Raw genomic sequence first — 21,047 nt, 5'->3', positions numbered from 1 at the left:
TTAAGCATCCTTTCATAGTTTTTTTTTTCTTCTCTAAGTTATAATTTTACTTTTTCTTTTCCAATGTTGAAAAAGAAATATAGCTAATTATATGTAAATGGTCTTTCTCTCTTTAAATATACCAGTACCTTTCACAATTCACAATTTATTTATTTATTTATTTGACTGCGCTGGGTCTTTGTTGGCAGCATGCGGGATCTTCATTGCCGCGTGCGGGATCTTCAAAATTACAGAAAAGTTGGAAGAATGAGCATATGCACATCTAATATATAGATTTAAGAACGGTTAGTGTTGGCCTCTATTTTCTTTACATATGTATGTGTGCATGTGCAAAACACATGCCCAAGCGTTTGGTGAAACATTTGAAAGAAAGTTGTGGATATTATGAAACTTCACTTCCAAATAGAGGATCCGGTGACTATCCATGCATTGCATATGGCTGTTATGTCTATTTAGATCTTTTAACTGATTATTCTCTACAGCTTTTTTTCTCCCTGCCTTTTTTTTTCTTCTTCTTTCTTGCTGAGACTAGGCCAGTTCTCTTATATACCATCTCACATTCTGAAATGTGTTTGACTATTTAAGTGTCATTTAACTTATTCCTTTTTCCTATAAACTGGAAGAAGTTAAGCCTAAAGGCTCAATGAAATTCTACTTTAAACATGTTTGGCTTCTACATGGTTGTACTTCATAGATGATCCTGTGGCCTTCAAATGTCTAGGTATTCTATGTTTTATCACGTTAGGTGGTGTATAATATCAAGTTACTATGACTGATGCAAAGCTTGATCACTTGGTTAAGGTGGCAACATTCATATCTCTGCATCATAAAGGTTTACTTTCAATATTAAAATTAGCATAAACACACACATGTACACTCAAGTGCATGTAAAATTTTGAGCAGGTCAGTGGAGTGTATCAATCTTAAGTGTCTAGTCTTGATATTGTATTTTTGTTATGAAAGAGGTATCACTGGAGGAAACGGGAGACAGTGTAAGGAATCTCTGTTTTTTCTTAAAACTATAATGATTCTATAGTTACTTCAATATAAAAAGATTTTTTAAAACTTGTAGGTAATTTATGTGTTGGATTTAGTAATATATATTACTAAAAATGAATAGATTTAGCCTAATAGTTGTTATTCATTAATATGAATTGTATTCCAGTAGGCTCAGTAATTATGCACATGATTGAGAGATATAGGATCTAGCATATGGTATGATTAAACAATGTTTGACCACTAAATTTTATAAGAAATTCTGATCATTTGCTTTTACTCTGTGCATTTGAAGAATGTGTAAGACAATGAGTCAGTCCAAATGGGGAAAGTGTTAGCACCAAAGCATATTTTTTCTTTTAACTGCAAACATGGCCATCGGTAATCTTGTCTTCAAATTTCCCTTTTATTCCTCTTGACCTTTCAAAAAAGCAGTGGCCTGGGACAGATGCTCTCTTAGGAGGCATCTCTAAGGATGTTTCTCTTAGGCTTAGAAGTCCTTGCTGGCTCCATTTCCTGCCCAGATTTATGTAGCTACCCATGCACTGCTGGCTCCTTAACTCCAGTTACCTGTGAGATCACTTGATGATTCTGGCTTCCAAGGGTGGTTCCAGGGTGGAACTGGGGGTCTCAGAGGTGTCGTTCTGCCTTAGAAGCAGTAGAAACAAATACAGGCCTACCACAGAGTAGAAGGCCAACATTTCTTCCTCTAATTTTAAGCATTCATTCAGATTGCTTTCCCCCTTATTATGCATATAGCTGCCATGATTTGGGCTTTCTTCCACTATTATTACATGTCTGATTTTGCTTTCTTAAGAACCAGATTAATTTTGAACACCAGATTCCCCAGACACTCTCCAAGCCATATATTAAGTCCTCAAAAAAAAGAAAATATATGATTGCTTATAAATAAATCTGTATTATAGTCATAAATATTTTTCTAATTTTTTTCATAACTGGTGAGTTCCCTTGATTTGATTAGAATGTCATTTTAATAAATAGTTTGGCACCCATATTAATCAGTTACCTTGATTTAAGCAATCGGGTATATTTGTTATTCAACACATGTGGTTTGATTAGAAAAAGATCAAGAGGTATGTCCATTAAATATGTTTAGGGCACCTACACTTTGCAAGACACAGTGCTCAAAGCTGGTAATTCAGTATCCCTGCCAACCCACTGTTCTGGGGCACATAACACAGTGGAACAGTGGGAAGACTTCAAGACACAAAAATAATTATATAGTAACTGACTGGGTAAGTACTATAAAATTACAGACTACTGTGAAATAGTATAGTAGAGTCACCTAATTTCAATCAAGGAACAGCTAAGGCCTTTTTGTGGAAAGGATATTTTAGCTGAGAACTAATAGATGATTCACAATCAGTGAAAAGTATGAGGAAGGGAAAGAACATTCAAAGTGCAGCAAACTGCATAGGAGAAGTCTTGAGGAAGGAAAAAGCTTGACTCTATTGAGAAACCAGAAGGAAGCCCATGTGACTGGAACACCATGAACACAGAAGAACCCCGTAAGGGGCTGCACAGGGGCTGGGGCCAGGGCTGAGTTTGAATTCTGCTTCAGATGCAGTAGGAGGCAAACCAGTGGCTTTCAGTTGGCATTGCAGTCATCTGAGTGAAATGCAGTGGCAGCCTGAGTAGGATGGTGACAGTGATGATGATGAAAAATCAAGAGATTTGAGATGCTATTTTAGAAGTGGGAAGGACTAGAGGAAGCCTGAGGTGGCACAGCAGGAGGGGGCTGTGAGAACAGTGAATGCCTTCTGGAAACGTTCATATTGAGACATGTGAGACATTCATAGATTTACAACAAGTTGTTGGTTAAATAAACAAATATTATATTTTAGAAGAGAAGTAAAAGTAAGTCATTTCTACTAATTGTTTTTTTATAAAGAGGCCTGAAGACAGCATCCTCTACTGCAAGTACATCAGTAACATCATCATCTTCATATGCAGACAGCAGGAGGACACCTTTTCTGTACAGTTGTCTGTGAACAACGTGCAGATTAGATTATAAACCAGAATTTTAAAGGGAACAGAAGAAAAGCAAACTGTATTTCTCTTGAATGTTACTTTTTGTGATATATACCATGGATTTGTTATCTTTGTGAAAAAAATGGTCTGTCTGGATCCCATACTACATGGAAAGAAAAATCTATGTATAAGCTCCAAAGTGTTCATATCTGAAGTGAAATATTGGTGTTTAAGTAGGAATTCCTATTTGGTAATTTTTAAGCACGATGCTTTATCACAAGTTGACTTTGCAAATGTGCTAGCTGTGATTATTTTTAGTGTATCCTATCCCTTCCCACCCTTTCTATAAGAGCTGTAGCCAAAAAGAGGTCAGAGGCAAGATATAAACAATATTTTTAGGGGGCTGTAGAGGTGATTCCTCATTCTTTCCTTTACATCATAGGCCAAAACAAAACACACATTGTTTGGAAAGGTGAAAACATTTTTTTTTTCATCCACCCATGGTTCAAAGTCCTTTATATATCATACCCTTGCAGAAAATGAAATATGTACTAATCATCTTTCTATTCATAGCACTTTTGTGTTCTTGTGACTCCCATATAGCTTTTGGCTTCTAAAAAAAATCACTTACTTTAACTTTGCCCTTTCCTCCCTAACTTTTGTTTTCTTTCAATAAATACTTACTGAGCTTCTACTATGTGCAAGGCATTTTCCTGGAAATAGGAAGCCATAAGAAAACAAAAGACAGACCCATTTGCCATCATTGAGCTGCTGTTCCAGTGGAGAGAGAATGAACAAAAAATAAGTAAAACATGTATTGTGTAAAACAATGGTAAATGTAATCAATAATGAAAAAAACAGAAGAGGGGAGAGAGTAAAAGCAAGTATGGGTGGGTGGAGTGAAGGGCTTCAATTTTAGATAAGGTGGTCAGAGAAAGTTTAATTTGGAAGGATAATTTGCACTGAGACCTCAATATTATTTTAAATATCCTCTCTCTGCAAATTAGTCACAAGCACTTTTTCTGAAGTGGCCATCTATTGTGACTGTGGTATGTGTTTACATCATCTGTGACAGAATACTTACTAAATTATTTGTACCATTGAATGCTGCTAAACAGAGGAGTTTTGAATAAATTGAATAGAATCACAACCAGAGCAACTACAATTTATATGACTCTCTGCCAAGGCTACTATCAATGAGAAATAATCATGAATTCATCTATGCTTCCGCATTACCTTGAGAAGATTTGCAAATTAACTCTGCTTATCTTGAGGGAGTAATTTCATTTCTTACATCATTAGTGGCATTTTGGGATTGTACTTCTATCTTCTGACTGCAGCCTATTTGTCCCAAAGAGCCACTGGCCCTGTCTCAGTATGGGGGAGATTCTAGCAATGTGAAGTGTTTCTCTGAGAAAAATTGGAATATATTTCCAGGCTTTTTCATCCAATTTCTTCCTATTCTTCATCTTAAAGAGCTTTTTGTTTAATTGTTCCATAAATAATCATGGTCACTTATTTCTTTGTCAGAATCCAGTAGGTTTTTAGCCATTTTTATTTATTTTAGGATATATATTACAATAATTTAAAAATTTTTTATGTGGAGATTGGAATGACTTTAACACCCAGTTAAAAACCCCTGTTGCAGCTAGACCAAGATGCTGTTTTTGTTTTAAATTATCAGAATATCATCTGCTGACATTAAAGTTTGGATCTTAATGCCCATACATATTTTCTTAGATCAATCTTTTCATGAAATAACTTTGTAATTTAAAATCAGCTTAATGTATCTCCTGCACGTGGATCAAAACATTTATTAATTCAGGATACCTGGTACTGTGGAAATTATCAACATAAGGTTAATAACATAAGGAGATGTTGTGGGAAGGAGATGCATGTCTAGAGCCAAAATATGATTAAAATTTGAAGAAGAAATAAGGAACAAGACAAAATTGTAAACAGAACTATAAACAGGAAAACCAGGGTACCTAGTTTCAATATAATTTTAACAATAACCACCAAGAGTTTTAATGTTACCATGTGCCAGATCCTCAGAAAGTCCTTTACATTTAATATAGTAATCATACTATGAGTCAGTTACTGGTAATAACTCAGTAACTAGCACCTCAACCAAGGTGACACAGTTATCAAGGAACAGAACAAGAATAGAATGTGAGCTCAGTCATTAATTAAGCTACTTCTTCCTTTTTTTTTTTATTTTTTTTATTCAGTAGTCAGCACTTCCTCTGACCACAGCCGGGAAATGTTCTCTCTGATTTTTTAAAAATTAATTTATTTACTTATTTATTTTGGGCTGTGTTGGGTCTTCATTTCTGTGCGAGGACTTTCTCTAGTTGTGGCAAGTGGGGGCCACTCTTCATTGCAGTGCGCAGGCCTCTCACTATCGCGGCCTCTCTTGTTGCAGAGCACAGGCTCCAGACGCGCAGGCTCAGTAGTTGTGGCTCACGGGCTTGGTTGCTCCGCGGCATGTGGGATCCTCCCAGACCAGGGCTCGAACTCGTGTCCCCTGAATTAGCAGGCAGATTCTCAACCACTGCGCCACCAGGGAAGCCCCCTACTTCCTCCTTTATCTATAAATAGCAAAATAAGTAGAGAAGACAGCCCATTATAACTAGAGCAAAGTGCAATTATTCAAAGATTATTAAGACAATTTTAATATTTGGGATTCATTTAGATAGGAAGAAATCTCCTTTTTATCATATCACCTGAAATCCAAGAATCCTTAGTAGATTGTGTGTGTGTGCATGAATGAATATATGAATAACTGACAAATTCTAGGAAATCTACTCAGGCTAAACTATTCTTAGCCAAAAGCTTGGGAAAGCTCTATAATAAATCACTTGCTAATACCTAAGCTGGGGGAAGAGAGCAGAGGACAATTGAAATAGAAGTATTTTTGTGATATGCACTTATCTAAATAGTACAAATATATAACTTGCAAGTAAAACTCTGCTTGTAAATACTGAAATAAAATGTAATAGTAAATTTTAATTTACTGGAAACTAATTTTTTTAAATATACCTAGTTTTTCTAATATTAAAGCACTTTGGATAGTTTCTAAATTATTCCAAAATTTTCAATAGAAAACAATTTAATGTCATCAGATATACATTTTGGGGAAAGGGTTTTTGCCCTTAGTGAGAATTTATGGTGAAAACTATTGTATGTAGTCTAATTATTAAGTCAACAATATTTATAAATACCTGCTATGTAGCAAGTCATATATATTATTCACTAGAGATAAGAGTAAACACATTTAATATAAAACGGCCTGTGCTATGACTGAGTGAAGTACAGGTTATTATGAGAGCGAATAGGAGAGGCAATTGACCCAGATTGGAATCCACTCTGCTGATCTTCCTTCAAGTTTACTTTGTTCATTTAAGGTGACAATATAATTTATCATCCAAACCAGGACACATTTGAAGGTGAAAGAGGACTCTACTTATAATTACATGGGAAAGTAGGTGTAACATGGGCATACCAGGAGGCATGGCCTCCCTATTTCATCCCAACACTTCAGGTGGAGATCTTGCACATGTCTGTAAATGCAGAGGTGCATGTGTTCATATGCTGCTCTTATATTTTGGAAAGCTCACTTAATCCACAAATCTGGCAGGAACTTGTCTGTGCTACCTCTGTTTTTCAATCTAGAAAGCCCTGGAGATAATGTAAACTGCCAAGATTAAGTATTTTTACATTATCTTTTTAACCACAATGTATGGATTAGACATTGGGTAGTTTACTACAGAACGTTTGTGATCATTCTGGGCAAGGTAGCTGTTTCTTTGACTGTTTTGATACAGGCCAGTGATAACAGCACTAGCTTAGCTGTGAAAGCATTAAACCATCACACAGGGAAATTCCCCAAGGTCTCACCTTTGTTGAAAGATGCTTGTGTTTGGTTTGTAGGACCAGTGGTTTTGGCGAGTAAGAAACAACAGGGTGATGGATGGATACCCCATGCAAATTACTTACTTCTGGCGGGGCTTGCCTCCTAGTATCGATGCAGTTTATGAAAACAGTGATGGGAATTTTGTCTTCTTTAAAGGTAAGTAATGTTTCCCATGTCTTGCTCTGCTGTATCTTGGTCATTTTGCCCAGGGCCTTGCTGCAGATATAGAGATGAATAAGTAAAGACTGTTGAGTGAGGTTAGGTAGCTAATTCATTTTATAAAATGAACCACATATGGTGGCTACAAATATAAATGAAGTAAAATCAAAGATAATTTTTAATTCTCTAAGTTATATTTTCTCATTTGGTATCCTCATTTGTAAGTCAAACTTAGGAGGCATTGTGATCACTTAGAATTTTTAGATTTGACTTAAAAGCACCAGAAAAATAAATATACAAATAAGTGAATGAATGAATGAATTAAAAGTCATTTTTCTATTAACTAAGGGATTTGGGTTTTCTTTTTTTAAGAGCATTTGGAGCTGCTTGCTGTTTTTATGCAATGAAATCCATTTCACTTTTTATTTTCATATATAATCTCTTAAACTTTACTTGATTTAGTCAGTTTATGTTAAATAGTTTTCAATAAACTAAGAAATTGCTCATAAAGACAAGGAAAACTTATGAGTAGAAAAAATTCACCCAATCATTTTACCCAATAAAATTTATTATTTGTTCTTTATCTGAGTGACAAAATTCAATTGCACAAATACTAATGTCTAACATGCAAAAGTGAAATTATCTGGTAAAGTGAACTTAAGTCAAGTGACTGGTACTCCATCTTCTAAACTTACTAATATTCAAAACAATAAATCTTAAGTCTATTGGGGGGACAGGGAACACAGACTGACTGAGTTGTAGGACTGAGAGAATTGTGAAGAGAACATGATCGGAGGAAAACTAGAGTGAAGAATGAATATGATTGAATGGATTGGCCAAGAGCCTACAGGTCTGAGAATAAGCTCAAATAAGGATTGAGATTGAGGGAAAAGAAAAGGATCTTAACCAAAAAGAAAAAGGCAATTATTCTCAGGATCAAACTAGAAGAATTCATAGCAGTGATGAGAGTAATGAAAACACAGGGTTTGAGAGACACTTGTGATATTTTAAGTGAAGTCCAAACAACACATGTAAAGTAAAAGTGTATACTCAGAATTTATCTTTACAAATTATAACTTGAGAAAGAGGGGTATAGTACATTAATTATAAGAACATGATGATCCTGCATTCATTCTGCCAATTTTGAGCACTTGCTAGCTGTAAGAACTGAACAGCTACTCAGTTCCCTTTGCCTCGGTTTCTCCACCTGGAAAATGGGATTAGTAGTGCTTGCCATTTTAGGATTAAAGACTAAATTAATGACTACATGTGAAGTGCTTGGTACATGCGAGCTCTCAATAAATGCCAACTATTACTGCTGCTGGTGTGATTACTATTAATATTCCTGCCCTCCTGCTATCTATAATAAGTGTATAAAGGAAGTAACCAAAAAAAAAAAGCAATTATTCTCAGGATCAAGCTAGAAGAATTCATAGTAGTGAGAAGAGTAATGAAAACACAGGGTTTGAGAGACTCGTGATATTTAAGTGAAGCCCAAACCATCCGTGTACTGTATCATTGTGGAAATGTACATGTACTGTACCATTGTGGACAAAGAAAGGATACATCGAAATGTTCTGAATCTTACGGGCATGATATTTGGAGAAAAATTACCCTCCCATACACTCTTCTTTGGTCCTGTGCTCGGTAGCAGCAGAAAAAAGTGAAGAATAAACCCTAGGCAGCCTATGGCTTGAGGGCTGTCCCATGGGGTCCTGTCTCATCACAGGATGAATAGTGCACTCTGACAAAACTGCCTGAGGAGAAACTGCCACAGTCATAAATCAGTGTTCCTACAGTTCTTTATTGCCTGAGGGCCTTCTCACTTTTTTCATGTTGTCTCTCCTCACTCACTCGCTCTGGAATGGCTAGCTCCGTTTCATCTTTAAACAGCTGGCATAAAAGGGACCTCCACAGAGTGCCCTCCCTGCCCACTCCATTTAAAGCAGTATCTTCCAACTTGCACAGCTCTTGTAAAAAACTGAAATTATCTACAGCATTCAAATGTAAATTTCATGAGAGATGGAGCTTGTTTATATTTTCTTGTACACCACTGTATTTTCAGTTCCCAGAACAGTGTTGGGTACATAGTAGGTGCTTAACAAACATTTTAATGAAAACAATATGGTTAAATATTAATTTGACTCAATAAGGTATTTCTTATGTCATCATGCTAACAACAGGAACAACTCTGTCTCTTGTCACATATATATTAAACTTTAAGAAAGTTTAGCTTGTTAGTGGTGTCATCATTTTTTTTTTCATTCTTTCTTTTTTTTTTTTGCTGTACGTGGACCTCTTACTGTTGTGGCCTCTCCCATTGCGGAGCACAGGCTCTGGACGCGCAGGCTCAGCAGCCATGGCTCATGGGCCCAACCGCTCCGCAGCATGTGGGATCTTCCCCAACTGGGGAACGAAACTGTGTCCCCTGCATCAGCAGGTGGACTCTCAACCACTGAGCCACCAGGGAAGCCCAGTGGTGTCTTCTTGATATATTGTCTGTATCAGGAAATGTCTAATCTTAGAACTTTGTCACTCCAAGGACCCTGCTGTGATGTTTCCTTCCTTCAGTTTACTCTCCACATTACCTTCAAATAAACCTTCTCAAAACCCAGCTATGAACATCAGCTCCCTTATTCCAAACATCATTGATTATGCAGAGGGAGCCATAAGCTCTGGTTGTTTCCAATAAGACCACTCCCTTCCCTGGCATCTATCTCATTATTGACAGGAGAGTTAAGAGTCCTAGAACCCTGAGATTTGGGTGACAAACCACTCCCTTTCCTACCCTTCTCACAATAGTCACAATCAAAATGAGTGTCTCAGCTTGCCACCATCTCTTTATGGCCTTTATCACCTTAAAGTCTAGATAATCAGATTAACTCTCACACCAAGACCATCATCCCCATCTTGCTCTATGGACCTTGAGACCACCTCATCTCTAGCAGTCCAATTTCCCTCCCTGTTTAATTTTCTACATATCATCCAGCAAACTATGTTTCACTTATTTATTGCTCATCTGTATCCCTCTCAATAGAATATCAGTTCATAAGGTCAAGGTTTTTTCTAGTTTTTTTTTTCTTTTAAATACTGTTGTACTGACAAAGGAGTAATCTCCAAAATATACAAGCAGTTCATGCAGCTCAATATCAAAAAAACAAACAACCCAATCCAAAAATGGGCAGAAGACCTAAATAGACATTTCTCCAAAGAAGATATACAGATTGCCAATGAACACATGAAAGGATACTCAACATCATTAATCATTAGAGAAATGCAAATCAAAACTACAATGAGGTATCACCTCACACCGGTCAGAATGGCCATCATCAGAAAACCTACAAAAAATAAATGTTGGAGAGGGTGTGGAGTAAAGGGAACCCTCTTGCCCTGTTGGTGGGAATGTAAATTGATACAGCCACTATGGAGAACAGTGTGGAGGTTCCTTAAAAAACTAAAAATAGAACTACCATATGACCCAGCAATGCCGCTACTGGGCGTATACCCTGAGAAAACCATAATTCATAAAGAGTAATGTACCATAATATTCAAAGTAGCACTATTTACAGTAGCCAGGACATGGAAGCAACCTAAGTATCCATCAAGAGATGAATGGATAAAGAAGATGTGGCACATATATACAATGGAATATTAGTCAGCCATTAAAAAAATGAAATTGAGTTATTTGTAGTGAGGTGGATGGACTTAGAGACTGTCATACAGAGTGAGGTAAGTCAGAAAGAGAAAAACAAATACCATAGGCTAACACATATATATGGATTCTAAAAAAAAGAAAATGGTCCAGAAGAACCTAGGGGTAGGACAGGAATAAAGTACAGACATAGAGAATGGACTTGAGGACACGGGGAGGGGGAAGGGTAAGCTGGGACGAAGTTAGAGAATGGCATGGATATATATACACTACCAAATGTAAAATAGATAGCTAGTGGGAAGCAGCCACATAGCACAGGGAGATCAGCTCAGTGCTTTGTGTCCAACTAGAGGGGTAGGATAGGGAGGGTGGGAGGGAGGCACAAGAGGGAGAAGATATGGGGATATATGCATAGCTGATTCACTTTGTTATACAGTAGAAATTAACACACCATTGTAAAGCAATTTTACTACAATAAAGATGTTAAAAAATAAACAAACAAGCAAACAAATAAATAAATAACGAGCAAAGGAGGTATACAATTATAGCATATAGAGAGCTTTAGAATAAACCTTATTCTGAGTACATATTAAGTGTCACTAAACATCTGTCAACTGACGGGCAGGGAAAACAAGCCTCTTAAACTACAAAATAAACATTTTCTAAGCAATAAATAAATAAATAAATAAATAAATAAATAAATAAATACTGTTGTATCCCCAAGATCTTAAACCAGGAGTTGACAAACTTTTTCTGTAATGACCAGATAGGAAATATTTTAGCCTTTGAAGCCCATACCATCTCTATTACATATCTTTTTTTTTTTAACCTTCAAAAATGTAAAAACTCTTCTTAGATCATGGGCTGTATAAAAACAGGTCGTTTGTCCTAGTTTGCTGAACTCTGTTTTAAGCAATAACTGGAATGTAGTAAACACTAAACAAATAATTATTGAATGAATGAAGAATAAAATTCAAGTCCCAATCTGTGTTTGTATTCACAGCTCTATACACATTGGTCTCAGCCTATACCAGCCATCCTGGATAACTGTTACTAATGTGTTTAAGCATTATTCTTCTCCAAGTTGTTCTTTTCTTTGGCCCTCTTTCCCTTTTTTTCTTTCTACTTTATGTTTTTGTCTTCTAGTCTGTACTATACAGCAGTACTTGTACTTAACTAGTTTAGCCTTTTATTCCTTCTGTTTACCTGATGCCCATGTTGGTACACAAAGTTATTTAATCATATATTTCCTAAATGTACTTAGTATTAGCCTTGCTTTCATCTTACATAAGAATTTGAAGGTGTGGATTTGAATATAACCATAAACTAATATTATAATTTTAGTTATAAAATATAAATACTGTCTTAGTAATATAAATAAAGCATATGTTATATTCAAGTGAACTTTAATAAATATCTTAAGAATAGGAAGCTGCTAGATACAATTAAAACTTCATATTTTGGTATAATGTGTATAATTTTTGAACTTTGGGCAAAATTGTATGTGTTTGTATGTCATATGCAGTGGGAGTTGCCAGTACACAATTATAAAAACATATATTGCTTGCCTTCTATAGATGTGATCAGTTTTATATTCTTAATAGAATTTTATTGAGTTTTGTTATGTAAAAGTATAGTATAAAGGTGGGCTCTGCTTCCAGCCAAGATGTAATAATAGGGATCAGATTTATCCTTCCACCTGAAACCACCAAAAATTGGACAAAGTATATAAAGTGATGATTTTCACGACATTGAACATCAAGAAATAAAGGCAGTGAATCTTGAGAGTTAAAAACAAAGAGAAATAAGCCCAGAAACCGCCCCAGTTTCCTGTCTTGAAAGAATTTCCAGGCTGTGGCCCAACATACAGAAATCCAAGCAAAGCTCAGAAGATTCTCTCAGTTGAGGAGATAGAGCTGAGAGTCAAGTGAGAATAAGGTGGCTATAGTTCACAAGACAAAGTAATGCAGAGGAAAGAGCTGCACAGAGTGAAGACCTAGAGATTATCAAAGAAAACTCCTAAGGGATGGGAGAGAGAATTGGTCAGCATATGTGTGTAAGGATGCAACTGAAGTCTGGAGAAAGAATCTTGTGATAGATATAAAAGAAGCAATGCCTGACCCTCACATAGGGCTAACAGTATTTGTTCCTACCAGTCACGTGTTGTCCATGGGCACTGGATAGAATACTGAGAAGAGTCTTGCCTCAGTAGTGGGGAATAATTATCCCAGGAGCACTATTTCAGTCCTACCTAACAAATCTTAAAACACCTGAAGTAATCAAATTGTTTCTAAGTAACAGTCCTAGAACAAAGCTCAAGAATAATTATAGGGATATAAAAATATTCACCCAACCAGGCAAAATTCACAATGTCTGACTTTCCCCATAAGATCAGGAACAAGACAGGGGTGTTCATGCTTATCAATTCAATTCAACATTTTACTGGAGGTTTTACCTAGTGTAATAAACAAAGTAAAACTGTCAAAATGTTCACAGACAACATGACTGTCTATGTAGAAAATTGGATGCCATCAACCAATTATCTATAATTGATCAGTGAGTTTAGCAAAATTTCAAGATATAAGACCATAATACAAAAAATTAATTGTATTTCTATATGTTTTCAAGACTGTGAAGGGTCTAAGACTTTACCCTATTTGTAAGCTAGCAAGTTAGCCTGCCACACTTTCATGAATGTTGGCAGAAGACATGAGATTCCTGACTCAGAGAAAAAGAAAGACTCAAAAGCAGTAGCCATTTGTATGAGTTCCCTGAGCCCCAGTTCTCAAAGGGTGACATGAACTGGGCCTGTTAACGCCTATACTTGTAATCAGTTACGTGCAGGAGAGGAGCCACAAGCTTAGAGAAACTAAATTTTTTTTAACATCTTTATTGGAGTATAATTGCTTTACAATGTTGTGTTAGTTTCTGATGAATAACAAAGTGAATCAGCTATATGTATACATATATCTCCATATCCCCTCCCTCTTGTGTCTCCCTCCCACCCTCCCTATCCCACCCCTCTAGGTAGTCACAAAGTACTGAGCTGATCTCCCTGTGCTATGTGGCTGCTTCCCACTAGCTATCTATTTTACATTTGGTAGAGTATATATGTCAATGTCACTCTCTCACTTCCTCAATAAGCAGTAAGCTGCTTAACCTTTCCCCAGAGGAGGCCTTTTATTTATTTAATTGAGGAGTAAACAAACCCTCCCTTTATTGTGGAGGGAGATGCTTTCTCTATAACCCAAGATTGTTGATATACAAACATCTTTGGAAATAAAGTCCAAAAGAAAGACATTATCAGTGCCTCTGCTCATGAGACATGCTGAGAAGCAAGTGACGTAGGGATAATTTTCTCCCGTCACATACTAGCAAAGAATAATCAATAATTGAAATTTAAAAAAAAAATGACATCAAAAATATCAAATATTTAGGGATCAATCCAAATAAAATGTGTATGACCTAGACACTGAAAACTACAAAAATTTGCTAAATGAAAGTGAAGAAGACAAAGGGACAAATATGCCTTATTCATGGCTTCAAGAACTTGATATTATTACAACGTCAATTCCTGCCAAATTTATCTATAGATTCAGTACAATCCCAATAAAAATCTCAGCAGGCTTTTTGGTAGTTACTGTTAAGCTGATTCTAAAATTCATATGCAAATTCAAAAGACCTAGTATAGACAAAACCTGTTTGAAAACACTACTTGATTTCAAGTCTTATTTATTTATTTTTTTTGGCCTTGCCATGCAGCTTGTGGGATCTTAGTTCCCCCACCAGGGATCAAACCTGGACCCCCTGCAGTGGGAGCTTGGATTCCTAACCACTGGACCACCAGGGAATTACCTCAGTTCTTATTTTAAAGCTACATTAATCAAGACAGTGTGTCATTGGTGTAAAGATAGAAAAACTAGATCAGTGAAACAAAATAGAGAGTCCAGAAATAGACTAAAAATATATATGAACAAGTAATTTCTGACAATAATACAGAGAAAATTTAGTGGAGAAAAGATAATTTTTCAACAAATGGTACTGAGAACATAGGATGTTCATATGCAAAAAAATAAATTCTAATCCACACCTTGTACCATATATAAAAATGAATTCTAAGTGGTCCAAAGCTAAATGTAAGACATATAACTGTAAAACAACTAGAAAAAATTAGGATAAAAGTATATGTGACTATGGCTTAAACCAAAATTTCTTATATTTAATGCCAAAATCACAATTCATAAAAGAAAATGGTAAGTTGGACATCAAAATTTTTTAAATTTACTCTTCAAAGACACTAAGAGAATAAAAAGACATTCCATTAACTAAGAGAAAATATTTGCAAACACATATATGAAAAAGGATTTGTATCCAGAATATGTAAAGAATTCTCAAAACTCAATAAAAAGAAAGCAAACAGCTCAAAAATAAGCAAAGGGTTTGAACAGAAACTTTAACAAGGATAATGTACAGATGCCATGTAAGCACATGAAAAGATACTAAGCAATATTAGTTATTAGGGAAATGTAAATTAAAACCACTATAAGATGCATATTTGTTAGAGTGGCTAAATTTAAAAAGACAGACCATGCCAAAGCAACCATGCCAAGCTGACAATTTCTTTAAAAGTTAAACATACAGACACCATTGCACTCAGACATTTTCCCAAGATAAATGAAAACATTTGTGCAAAGACATCTACACAAATATTCAAAGCAGACATATTTTTGTTAAACAAAAACTGAAAACTATTCATATATCCTCAATAGGTGAATAGATAAACAAACTATGGAATATTCATATAATGGAATACTACTCAACAATAAAAAAGGATGAACTACTGATTTGTACTATAAATGAATGAAGCTCAAATAATTATGCTTAGTTAAAAACTTCAGACAAAAAAGGAGTACATGCTGTACTGTTATATTAATATAAAATTCTAGAAAGTGCAAACTAATCTATAGTGATACGAAGTACCTCAGTGGTTGCCTAAGGACAAGTGAGATAGATTGGGCAGTATGGAATACAGAGAGGCATAAGAAAACATTTCAGGATGATGAACATGTTCATTATCTTGATTATATAGATCTGCTGGATATGCTGACAGATATATACATATGTTGAAACAAATTACATATTTTAAACATGTGCTATTTATTGCTTGTCACATCAGTTTATGTTGGAATAGTTTAAGTATTTCATAAATTTAAATATATTGGTGACCATGGGTAGTAAAATTTTATTCCTTCATTGTTCCACATCATATTAATTATGAGCATCCAAATTAATACTGTTCTGGTTCAGTCACTTACTTAAGCCCAGTGATAATCAAGCAGGGTGTCCCCAGATAGCAGAGATGCCTCATTCCCCAGCAACCTCTCTTCTTGGTTAAAGTTCTTGTGCTATTGAGAACAGTAACATGAGAAATTAACTAAATATTAATATAGAATTAATCCATTTACTGCAGATATCATATTTAAAATTATATAATCTCAATTTAATTTAGATGTTACAACTTACAATGATTATATTTTCAAATAAGTGTTCGTATTGGAAATGACTATATAACATATTTTGATGTCCACATTTTGAATAATTCCATATTTTTTATTTTATATTACTTATCTATGTTCTATTTCTTGCTCTCTATTCTATTTTCCCTAGTCTTATTTTTGTTTATATTTTACTATTTTATCACATTTTTGCATAATGAAACAAGGTATAAGTAAGTAGTTAAATATCTTAAGGAATTTTCTTTTCAACCTCACATCTATAGTTATTGCTTTTGTTTTTCCTTAAGAAGCCAGTTCTTAATATCTCCCTTCACTGGTCAAGATGCTACTCAGTATAGCTGTGTATATTTGAGTGTAAGGCTGGTTGTATAAACTGCGAGCCTTTCCACTCCATGCTAGCCAGTCTCATGGTTTGGTATACGTGACACATGGTATACCTGTCGTTGTTTAGAATAATGATGTCTAAACAGACCCCCTCATTCCTCTACTTGATATTTATCAGTGAACTGAGTCAGTCTCTTCTATTTATGTTCAAAAGTTGTTTTATTTAGTGAGAAAGCCCCAGAAATAGAAAATGTATTGCCCTTCAGGGAAGTAATATGCTTTTCTCCAGCAACTTACTGTACTACACACTTTGTGCTAGTCAGCTGTCTGAATATCACTCAGGTAAATCCTGTGTAATAGAGTCATATTTTATAAGCACAATCAAGCCAGGTGTTTATATTCTCGATTACTAGTCATGTTCAGGCTGAATGGTTATGAGTTAATAATATCAAAAATCTATGTTAGAAATTGAGCTGGTGTAAAGTCCTTCAAGAGTTGGACGTAAATTTAAAAAACACCTTCAGTGTTGTCCAAATCAGTAGTAGTCAAAATTAAGTAGTTGAAAAATTGTCTCAAAAGTTGTCTCGTATTGTTGCTATCACTCAATAACTTTTAAGCAGGACTTAACCTATTTGACATTTTCGTTTCAAGAGGCAAAAATCTCTTATAGAAAAGGAACCAAAATATCTGAGGCAGAAAAGAGGAGGGTAATAAAATTTGGGAATAAGAAAGGAATACAAAAGATGCATATCAAAAGAGAAGAGTTGTCTAAAATCTGTGGTACCACAAGATGACAAAAAAAGAAAACTTTTGCTTAAGAAATGGTTTATGTGACTTGCATTACTACTTTATTTCAAATGCTCATAAACTGCAATTTATTTATGCTGCTTACAAATTATCACATTTGAAAGACTTAGGTAATGCTAATGAAGTTCATTTGAGGTAGAAATACATTGCTTCTTACATAGTAAAATGGATAATCTAAAAGATCTTTTAATATAAATATAAATAGATGAATATAGGATTACTTATTTCTGTATAGGAAATAATGGAAAATTGATGCCTAAAAAGTTACATTAAATTAAGAAATTTACATTCAGTGGCCTTGGTATACACAGTAATAGATTTATAACATGTAAACTGTGCTATTTTTTTGAATTAAAAATATTCAGAAAATTTTAATATTAATATTTTATATTGACATGAAGTGACCATCTAAACCAAGGGGCCAAACATTTAATATTTGAAAATCTCCCTTGGTATTTTACCTCTATGTATTTATAATTATTTAGAAAATCTATTGTATGATTTTCTTATGGCAGTTTTTATTTATACTTCAAACTGCAATATTTTTTCATCAATAGTGCTTCTGTGTCGAAATGTTCCTCATTTTCAAAAACTTTTGCCACATACTTTTATTTCTTGTGTTTGAGTTTGAGTTCCCTGGAAAGCAAACACTATGATAAAGTTACAGGGAGGGAAGTAAACCTGTGAAAGATGAAGAGGGAGGAAGCAGGACTGGCACAGTGTCTTGGCAAACCCAACAAGAAACTCCAGGGCAAAGATTGCCCACTAGAGAAGTCCCAGGTAGGGCAGAAATAGTCAGAATCTAGTACCTGCTGTGCTCAGTCAGGAAGCTGGAAGCTGCCTGGAAGCTGCCCAAACAGAGCATGGACCAACAAAAGGCACTCAGCTGACTGCTTGGCCTAACTATCAGATCCAAAGGCATTCAGCTGAATGGCCAGTTCTTTATTCAGGGGAGATCTAAGCCACTCACCTCAGTGTCTGCCACATTTGGATAAGTATTCAAATACTTCTCTGGATAAATTCTCTGCTTACTTGATAATAAATGCTAGTAACGAAAAGTGGCATGACCTCCAAAATTGGGTATGTATTCAAATTTCTTGAGTAACCTACCTATAAACAATATAGAAATTAAAAGGTAATCCATAATTTCTCTTTCAGATATTTCATCATTAGTGTATAGGAATGCAGGAGATTTCTGTTCTTTAATTTTGTATCCTGCTGCTTTACAAAATTCATTGATTAGCTCTAGTAGTTTCCTGGTAGTATCTTTAGGATTCTCTATGTATGGTATTATGTCATCTGCAAACAGTGACAGTTTTACTTCTTTTCCAATTTGGATTCCTTTTATCTCTTTTTCTTCTCTGATTTGATTGCTGTGGATAAAACTTCCAAAGCTATGTTGAATAATACTAATGAGAGTGGGCAACCTTGTCTTGTTCCTGATCTTAGTGGAAATGTTTTAAGTTTTTCACCATTGACAACGATGTTGGCTGTGGGTTTGTCATATATGGCCTTTAAGGAAACACTCCCATTTACCATTGCAACAAAAAACCTAGGAATAAACCTACTTAAGGAGACAGAAGACTTGTATGCAGAAAACTATAAGACACTGATGAAAGAAATTAAAGATGATACAAACAGTTGGAGAAATATACTATGTTCTTGGATTGGAAGAATCAATATTGAGAAAATGACTATACTACCCAAAGCAATCTACAGGTTCAATGCAATCCATATCAAACTACCAATGACATTTTTCACAGAACTAGAACAAAAAACTTCACAATTTGTATGGAAACACAAAAGACCCCGAAGAGCCACAGCAATCTTGAGGAAAAAAAAAAAAAAAAAAAAAAAACAGAGCTGGAGGAATCAGGCTCCCTGACTTCAGACTCTACTACAAATTTACAGTAATCAAGACAATATGGTACTGGCACAAAAACAGAAACATAGGTCAATAGAACAGGATAGAAAGCCCAGAAATAAACCCATGCACATATGATCACCTTATCTTTGATAAAGGGGGCAAGAATATACAATGGAGAAAAGACAGCCTCTTCTATAAGTGGTGCTGGGAAAACTGTACAGCTATATGTAAAAGAATGAAATTAGAACACTCCCTAACACCATACACAAAAATAAACTCGAAATGGATTAAAGACATAAATGTAAGGCCAGACTCTGTAAAACTCTTAGAGGGAAACAAAGGCAGAACACTCTATGACATAAATCACAGCAAGATCCTTTTTGACCCACCTCCTAGGGAAATGGAAATCAAAACAAAAATAAACAAATGGGACCTAATGAAACTTAAAAGCTTTTGCACAGTAAAGGAAACCATAACCAAGATGAAAAAGACAATCCTCAGAATGGGAGAAAATATTTGCGAATGAAGCAACTGACAAAGATTGCTCTCCAAAATATACAAGCAGCACATGTAGCTCAATATCAAAAACACAAACAACCCAATCCAAAAATGGGCAGAAGACCAAAATAGACATTTCTCCAAAGAAGATATAGAGATGGTCAAGAGGCACATGAAAAGATGCTCAACATCACTAATCATAATCATTAGAGAAATGCAAATCAACACTACAATGTGGTATCACCTCACACAAGTCAGAATGACATCATAAAAAAATCTACAACCAATAAATGCTGGAGAGGGTGTGGAGAAAAGGGAACCCTCCTACACTGTTGGTGGGAATGTAAATTGATACAGCCACTATGGAGAACAGTATGGAAGTTCCTTAATAAACTAAAAATAGAACTACCATATGACCCAGCAATCCCACTACTGGGCATATACCCTGAGAAAACCATAATTCAAAAAGAGTCAGGTACCACAATGTTCATTGCAGCTCTATTTGCAATAGCCAGGACATGGAAGCAACCTAAGTATTCATTAAGATATGAATGGATAAAGAAGATGTGGCACATATATACAACGGAATATTACTTAGCCACAAAAAGAAATGAAATTGAGTTATTTATAGTAAGATGGATGGACCTAGAGACTGTCCTACAGAGTGAAGTATGTCAGAAAGAGAAAAACAAATACCATATGCTAACACATATATATGGAATCTAATAAAAAACAATGGTTCAGAAGAACCTAGGGGACAGGAATAAAGACACAGATGTAGAGAATGGTCTTAAGGACACAGGGAGGGCGAAGGGTAACCTGGGACGAAGTGAGAGAGTGGCATTGACACATATACACTACCAAATGTAAAATAGATAGCTACTGGGAAGCAGTCCCATAGTGCAGAGTGATCAGCTCGGTGCTTTGTGACCACCTAGAGGGGTGGGATTGGGAGGGTGGGAGAGAGACGATAGGGGGAAAGCATATGGGGATATAAGTATACATATAGCTGATTCACTTTGTTATATAGCAGAAACTAACACAACAATGTAAAGCAATTATACTCCAGTAAAGATGTTAAAATTATTTTTTAATTTAAAAAATATTGAAAAAAAATAATAAAGAAGAATGAAAAAAAAAGGTAATCCAAATAATGGGCATTGACATCAGTGTCCTTAATCATTGATTATTGACATTATTTATTTGTGTAGGTAGAAGGCAAATTTGTTCAGCCGAATATTGTGTTATATAAGAAGTACCATTTATTGGGTACTATGAGCCAAATACAGTTTGGGTATATTATACATTTGATCTATCATT

General features: G+C 35.2%; 1 protein-coding gene across 1 annotated transcript in view; it reads left to right on the top strand.

The window, feature by feature from the left end:
• The window catches only part of MMP16 (matrix metallopeptidase 16), a gene marked incomplete at both ends in the record, with an annotated part of 349,843 nt that overhangs the window by 282,115 nt on the left and 46,681 nt on the right, over positions 1-21,047 (top strand). The window contains one exon of the mRNA XM_082858978.1: positions 6,922-7,060. Coding sequence (XP_082715104.1) covers positions 6,922-7,060 — 139 coding nt within the window. The remainder of the gene's footprint in view (positions 1-6,921; positions 7,061-21,047) is intronic.

This window comes from Leucopleurus acutus (assembly GCF_964270905.1).
Source record: "Leucopleurus acutus genome assembly, chromosome: 17".
Classification (NCBI taxonomy): Eukaryota; Metazoa; Chordata; class Mammalia; order Artiodactyla; family Delphinidae; genus Leucopleurus; species Leucopleurus acutus.
Note: the sequence above shows the minus strand (reverse complement) of the source record. Positions and strands in the feature narration are given on the sequence as shown.